At 40.7% G+C, this 7,935-nt stretch overlaps 1 protein-coding gene across 1 annotated transcript in view; it reads left to right on the forward strand.

Annotated features, from left to right (window-relative positions):
- ATG10 (autophagy related 10) overlaps window positions 1-4,914 on the forward strand; it is a 222,304-nt gene extending 217,390 nt beyond the window's left edge. The window contains exons 5-7 of the mRNA XM_017892224.1: window positions 2,063-2,160; window positions 2,828-2,943; window positions 3,584-4,914. Coding sequence (XP_017747713.1) covers window positions 2,063-2,160; window positions 2,828-2,939 — 210 coding nt within the window. The 3' untranslated portion in view covers window positions 2,940-2,943; window positions 3,584-4,914. The remainder of the gene's footprint in view (window positions 1-2,062; window positions 2,161-2,827; window positions 2,944-3,583) is intronic.
- Window positions 4,915-7,935: the final 3,021 nt, after the last annotated feature.

The raw sequence follows: 7,935 nt of genomic DNA on the forward strand, positions 1-7,935 counted from the left end.
AAAATGCTGTAGATTACTGAAGTGTTTTGAAGTACCTAAGCTTTTATTTTAATTTAAATTCATTTAAATTATTTTCATTAATTTGGTTTTAAACCTGAATACAAATATAGTGATAGTTCTAGTTCCATATAGACCTAGACCTTTCACTAATTCAGACCTTTCTTCCTTTCACTTATAAACAGTTGTTAAATATTCCTAAACACTTAGATACTGGTCAGTGATGCTTTTAATATGCTACTTAATTTACAGGAATTAAGTTCCATGGGATCAGGAGTTATCCACTAGTTGTAGGTTATTGCATGTATCTCGCATTTTTAGCATCTCCTGGCATTTTTTTCTCCCTGAGTGCCACCTCCAGGTGACTCTGACCAGTAGCCTGATTCTTCCAGCAAAGCATCAGCTTCCTCTCTACAGCTCTCTTCCCAACCTTCATTCCCATCCCTAACTGGGCCCTGTGCTCAAAGCCCTGATGGGTTGTGCCTATATCAAGTCCTCCTGTCCAACTTGAGTCTGGTTTCCCTTACCTGCCTTAAACTAATATTTAGTAATTCAACATACATTAATCAATCATCTTTTTTATGTGTCTGCCAGAATACTTCTAGGTATAGTTATAGAGACCACTGTATCTCTTAGATAACTCATCCCTCACCACTGCCACCCCACATCTCCATACCCAGTCACCAATACAAGTGGAATTGTCCCTCCCAGTTCTTGTGAGTGGATGTGTGCATAAGCATGCAGACATGAATGTTTGGAGCTGAGGGGTAGAGGCAGCAGGGACAGCCACATAATTCATCCCATCAACAGGTCTGAGTTCAGCTTGCCCTTGGGTTGGCTAAGAGAAGAAGCCAAGAGAAGAAGCTAGGCATCCCCTAGTCTAAATTCAGCCTACAAGCCTGTTTTACTGGTCCCACTCATGTTTAAAAATATATTGTGCCAACACTTTAACGTAGGAGGTTTAACATAAACTTCAGGTTTTCTAGGTTCGTTTCACAAATAGGAAGGTCTGGCATGCTGAACCTGCATTCCCACATGGGACAGTTGGCCGGAGCAGAGTAGCCAGCATGGCCTTGGATGGGTGCACTCTGCAGTTCCTCCTGAGCCCCGTCATCTGCTGGTGTTTTTAGTTGGCGTTATCCCCTTAGGTCACTTGCTTCGTCTTCATAGGTATTTGAGTTTGCAGTATTGGTATAATGGTTAATCCACAATATAAATAATCAATAAATGTATCATCAATAATAGTGTTTGTGTTGGTAGAACTTGAGCACTACATAGAAACCTCCTAGGGCTCCCCATTGCTTGCCAAATGATGTCCACATGCCTAACTTGGATGCAGTCTGACCTTTATCTTATATCCAGTTACTACCTTATAAAAGGAAGAGAGTTACATTTTAGGCTTTTAACTTATAAAAACAGCCCTGTAGGCTTGCGAGAGACAGAAGGAGAGAAATGAGGAAAAGAAAACAAAACTCAGAGACAGAAAGAGAGAGAGAGAGACAGACAGAAGTAGAACAATTTAAATAGCGCAGGCCATCTCCTCCCATCCCTGGTTCTACTCATGGAACATGTGCCCACTGGCACTGGATACATATAGGCTTGAAACAACATGTTGACAAAATTTGTGTAAAGAAATATGCAAATGATTTTGATTCTCTTACCATTGACAAAGAGGTGAATAAAATGAATTGTTTAGGTTGTCAAACTACTGAGCTTTGTGAACATCCTTGAAGAAAAACTGAAGAATAATGATAGGCCAAAGAGAAACACTGGCCAACAGAGAGGGAACTGATAAAATGCAACTACAGTTTATACTGTGTAAACAAAAATGGGCGCCCTGCTATACTCGACCATACTGCTTTATCAATGAATAGCCCTTTCTCATGAACTTTTTCTGATGTTTGGATTATAAATTATATTTGAAAATAGAAAATAAACCTGTATATTAATTCAATAACTTGGAATTTGAGACAAATCTTTTATTTTAAAGGAGTAAACCAGATAAATTATTTTAGCCTTTTCAAAGTAACTCACACTGATCCTGGACCAATTCTGATTCTTACAGGAACATCCAATACTTGGACAACCCTTTTTTGTACTTCATCCCTGCAAAACGAATGAATTCATGGCTCCAGTATTAAAGAATTCTCGGAAAATCAATCAGTAAGAAATACCATCAAGATACATTGGCTTCTACTCTGATTTTAAAAGTGTAAATCTTTCTATGTGACTCTAAAAGCTAGGCTAAAAAAGAAATATTATTTATAATAATAATAATAATGGCTAACACATTGATTTGTACTATATGCTAGATGCTGTTCTAAGAGTTTTAGATACAGTAAGACATTGGATTTTTGCAACATTCCTATGTGCTAAGTACCATTATTTTACCCAATTTACAGAGGAGGAAGCTAAAGAACAGAGGAATTAAGCCACTCAAACAAGGTCACACAGCTAGTTACGTGGTAGGATTTGAATCTAAGCATTTTGGCCTCAGAACCATGCTCTTAAATCACTGCACTCTGCTACCTTAGTAAGTGCTGTAAACCGCAAGGGTAAAATTTGAATCATCAAGGGGAGTCAGGAACCCCAGTACCTTAACCTCATTCTTCAACTACCCTAATAAGGGATCCTCACAGGCTCTCTGGACCTTAAATTCTTGTCAAGCAATGGGGCTGGCATTCAGAAATGCTGAGATTCCAGGTGGTAGATACAAATCTTTGAAGAAAACCTCATTTCTGTTATTGTTGGTGACCAACTGATATTCTACCATTCATCCAAAAACTACAATGGAAACGTTAGCATGGCCTGTTTTTCACTTGTTTCCTAGGAATGTCAACTACATCACATCATGGTTGAGCATTGTAGGACCAGTTGTTGGGCTGAATCTACCTCTGAGTTATGCCAAAGCAACCTCTCAGGCTGAACGAAATATCGATTAACAAGGTAAAAGAAAAGCCTGGATTTAATGTTTTGCTGTTACAAAGATCAGTGTCTCCATTGCATTTAGACTCATCCCACCAAATGTAAAATTTACTTTCATCTTTAGTGGGCAAACCCCGACTTAATTTTTATTTTTCCAATCAGTCCCCTACCAAGTTATTTAGGACAGGGATCCCCAAATCCCGGGCCACGAACCAGAACCAGGCCTCACAGCAGGAGGTGAGAGGCAGCTGAGCGGGCGAGGAAGCGAGCATTACCACCTGAGCTCTGCCTCCTATCAGATCAGCTGCAGCACTGGATCCTCATAGGAATGTGAACCCTATTGTGAACTGCGCATGCAAGGGATCTAGGTTGCGCGCTTCTTATGAGAGTCTAACCAATGCCTGATGATCTGAGGTGAAACAGTTTCATCCTGAAACCATCTCCCATTTGGTCTGTAGGAAAATGGTTTTCCCTGAAACTGGTCCCTGGTGCCAAAAAGGTTGGGGGCCACCAATTCAGGAAATATTTTACTTTGCTATAAGTAGCATGCACTCAATGACAGGAATGGATAGTTTTATTTTAGTACTGATAGTCTTAAATAAGTCTTTACTGCTCAGTTAATCTTCTTTTGTTCTCTTGGCTTTTGTTTTGTGTTCTTCAGATTCTTTTATCGAGCTTAGAAATTGTGGTACGAAGAATGTCAAGAGTTTACCTGACCAGCCCTGGCTTTAATAGGACCAATACCATGGAATATTTCATCTCACCAAGATTTGACATGGATTATTTTTCCCTTGGACACAAATGTCTACAGCAACTGATATTTGATAGACTGAGTGTTTAGAAGAAACATTTCAAAGGCGTACATCATGGCCAGGCATGGTGGCTCACACCTGCAATCCAAGCATTTTGGGAGACCAAGGTGGGAGCATCACTTGAGCCTGGGAGTACGAGACCAGCCTGGGCAACATGGTGAAACCATGTCTGTACAAAAAAATACAAAAATTTGCCTGTTTGTGGTGGTGTGTGCCTGTAGTCCCAGCTACTCAGGAGGCTGAGGTGGGAGGTTGGCTTGAGCCCAGGAGGCAGAGGTTGCAGTGAGCTGAGATTGTGCCACTGCACTCCAGCCTGGGTGACAGAGCCAGACACTATCTCAGAAAAAAAAAAAAAAAAAAAGACACATCACTATAAATAGCAAAAAATGAATCTTAACTTACTAATACTAGGAATACCAACATTATTAGGGCAACTTGCAGGTTATTCTTTTCTAGGCCAAGTACTTCACTTCCATTTGTCTGATATGGAGATTGAGGGAGAAATGTATTTGTGTATTCATTTTAATGTAAGATACACAAAAATTAAATTACTGGATTTACCTGTCCCTGAAACTGGTGTTATAAACATGACCTATCTTAAGTGATTCTCCCAGAATCAAACTCAGGAACAATAGATTATTTCTGTTTTACTCCAAAGATGGGGGAGAGAGAGAAAGAGAGAGTGTGTGTGTGTGTGTGTATGTATGTGTGGGTGTTTGTGTAGACAGATAGATGTAAAATAAAGAAAAAAACACAATATTTTACTGTGAGACAATATGTTTTACCAGCGAAGTGTGGCATAGTAATTAGAAGTTTTCTAAAAAGCTATAGGAAATATTTAAACATTAAAATTTCTTTTTGACCTACAGTAATAAAACAATGGTCATTTTACCCCTCTACTTCTCAACCCCACAGCTGCTCTGCTGTACTCTTTGAGGGCTCGTAAGCGAGTCTTCGTGTCCCTGAGACTTATTTTCCTCATCTTTAATTTGAAAATAACAAGCTACCTCATAGGGTTGCTGTGAGAACCATATGAGATCATTAATGCATGATAAGATACTGTAAAGTATTATACAAATATTCATTAAATGCTCACCTTTCTTGTATATAATTGGTATTCACTCAGGCTGTAAATAAGTTTCATAGCCAGTTAAGTATTAAGATAAACCTAACCTGGAACCATTTTTTTTTTTTTTTTTTTTTTTTTTTTTGGTTGCTTGTTTTGTTTTTTTGTTTTCATTTGCTAGGAGCTGAAACTAAGATTAAAATGTCGTTGGGTTTTTAGAGAGTCTAGATTAGTGTCTTTGAATGAGGGATATGCTTAAAATCACCTGAGGATCGTTTACAGCTACAGATGCTGGGGCCACCTGACACAGTCTCTCTGGGGGTGATTCTGCTCTGGAGAACCTCTGGCCTGGATATACCTTTATTGTGACATTGATTTGTATTGTTTTGCTCTACTGACAGGCCTTTTCCAATCCATACAAGCTGAACTTGCTTCCTTTTTTTTTTTTTTTTTTTTTTTTGAGACGAGTCTCGCTCTGTCCCCCAGGCTGGAGTGCAGTGGCGTGATCTCGGCTCACTGCAAGCTCCGCCTCCCGGGTTCCCGCCATTCTCCTGCCTCAGCCTCCCGAGTAGCTGGGACTACAGGCGCCCACCACCTCGCCCGGCTAATTTTTTGTATTTTTTGTATTTTTAGTAGAGACAGGGTTTCACCGTGGTCTCCATCTCCTGACCTTGTGATCCGCCCGCCTCGGCCTCCCAAATTGCTGGGATTACAGGCGTGAGCCATCGCGCCCCGCCTGAACTTGCTTCCTAATGTTTGTCTAGGCCTTACCTGGATAGGAAGGAAGCTTAGGAGACATGTTCACAAGGCAGCTGTCTTGTAGGAAACCAGCCCAGGTGAGGACATCATTCACCAGTGGATCACTGAGCACCACTGACAGCACCCTCAGTCCACATCTGCAGATGAAGAGCTGAACTCTCACAGAGAAAGTGGAAGTAGAGAAAGGGTTAATTCAAACTGCTAGAAAAGCTAAAAGTAAATTTTAAAATGCTGAGCTGCACATATTCATGCTAGGATGAGAGCCAGCTTAAATGCTTGGTGGGCATTTTGGTATTTACCGCTTAACATGTTTTCAACTTCTGTGAGGGATTTTCCCCCCACTCTCCCTAATGTAAACACAGATTTCTCGGCAAGTCATTTCTCAAGCCATGTCATTTCTAGTGTAAAATAAATTATAATAATGTGTCATCTGAATGGTGTTCTTGTCTGCAAATATTAGTTATCCTTTGCTAACAGATTCTGAGATGAGAGTCTTATCAGTTTGGAGCCAACGTTTAGTTTTTTAAAAAAAGTTAAAAATAAAATTTTCTCTGATCAACAAGGACCTAAAAATTCATCCGTGGCAGAAAAAAGTTCTGAGGAGCTCCTGTAGATTGGGGAGGCCTTTCTCCCCAGATAGATCCCTCTCCTCGAGCGGCTTGATTTCTTTCTAGAATTTTTTTCACTTACAAAACTTCTAATTTTTGGTTGATAACAATTTCCATTTTTATAAATGCAGTTATGCTAACAGAATGTTATCCTGACAGTTATTAAACATTAGAAGATATTTGGTTTTGTTGAAGTAACTGTTCTTTCTTGGCAATATGAAGAATTTTTCTCCCTGCTTCCTCATATAATGTACAACATCTTCTATCAGAAATAAGGCTGGGTAAAGCTGCTTCCAGCTAACCTCCTAAATTCTGCTTCTGTGTGACCTTGGAAAAATGTCTTCACCTCTGTGGTCCTCAGTTTCTTTATTTGTAAAATGAGGCAATTCAGCTATGTGTCTTTTGCAACAACCGTGAATTTTTAGGTCTGTGAAATAGAGGTCCAGAGATCTAAACTGTGAGGCTGGTTAGCTGCTAGTTGTGTGACTTGGGCCAATTTTCTTATCTCCTTCTTAAACTATTTCTGAAAAATAAAGCCCACAGTATCTATGCTGCTTACCTGACAAGAGCATAGAGAAGATCAAAATGCTACATAAAACTGAATGTGCTTTATAACCAAGGCAGTGAGACATGGAGTGAGGGGTGACAGTGGATAATGACCTGCTCCTTCAGGGACACCAGCATCCCTACTCCTCCCCACTCATTGCATGAGCCCTCCCCAGTGCCAAGCGCTCTCTGATCTGGGCAGTCTTCTGCTTCACACCCTTAGCTGATTGTTGCTTATGCTGGTACCCACCTGGAAGTGCTTCCTTCCCCACAGAGCTACCCAATTCCCACCCTGGTGTTGGTGATTTACTCTCACAAAGCCACCTCTGACCACCACAGCCCCGAATCAATGTTCCCTTCATTATTCACTGTCCTTTGTCACTATGAGCTTTTAGCTGCCTCTCTTCCACTCTGATTTCTCCCCAACTTGATAAGTATGAATTAAGTCATTTCAGGTGTTGGCCACTATTCTTGATTTGCTCTGTTGCAGCATACACAGAAGAATGTCTGTGTGTGCCACGTAAGTAGAAAGGCTCTTGGGTTGGGAATTTGAGAGGTGGGAAAACTCTTTGAGGGACCAGTGGAGGGAGCAGTGGAGGGAGCAGTGGAGGGAGCAGTGGAGGGAGCAGAGTCTGTGTTGCTCAGCAGGTTCTAGCTTATAAGCTAGAGGTTAAAAAAAAAAAAAAATTCACCTTCCCCCCAATAAACGCTTATTAAATCAAGAGAAAGAAGGCCAGAACTGGGTTTTTGCATGTACTTCTCCTATGATAGGTATAGTGGTTTTTATTCATACTCCCAAAATATTAGGAAATAGAGCTCTGCAATGTCAAAACCAGCTATTACATAATCCAGAGATATTCCAGTGAGGTTTTTTTAGGATTGAAATTTGAGAGTGAGAATATGAAAATACTCACTTCAGCAGATTTCCTCTTACATACTGAATCCTAGGCCAGGTGCCACAGATAGCAAATGGGGAGACATAAGAATGTCACAGTTCAGTGGAGAGGACACACAAGAGGACGCTTCAGGAACAGTAGGCTGCATGCTGTGGGCAAGCACATGCCAAGGAAGGCTTTGCAGAAGAGGAATGTGAGTGGAGTCTTGAAAACCTTATGACTTAGCCACGTCAAGAGTGAAGGAAGAATCTTGAAGGTGCTTGTGGGGAAGTGGTGAAGAATCAAGCCTGGCTAGCAGGACTGGGGCCAGCTCTGGAAGAGCCTTT

This window comes from Rhinopithecus bieti, unplaced genomic scaffold (assembly GCF_001698545.2).
Source record: "Rhinopithecus bieti isolate Rb0 unplaced genomic scaffold, ASM169854v2 scaffold_21777, whole genome shotgun sequence".
Lineage (NCBI taxonomy): Eukaryota > Metazoa > Chordata > Mammalia > Primates > Cercopithecidae > Rhinopithecus > Rhinopithecus bieti.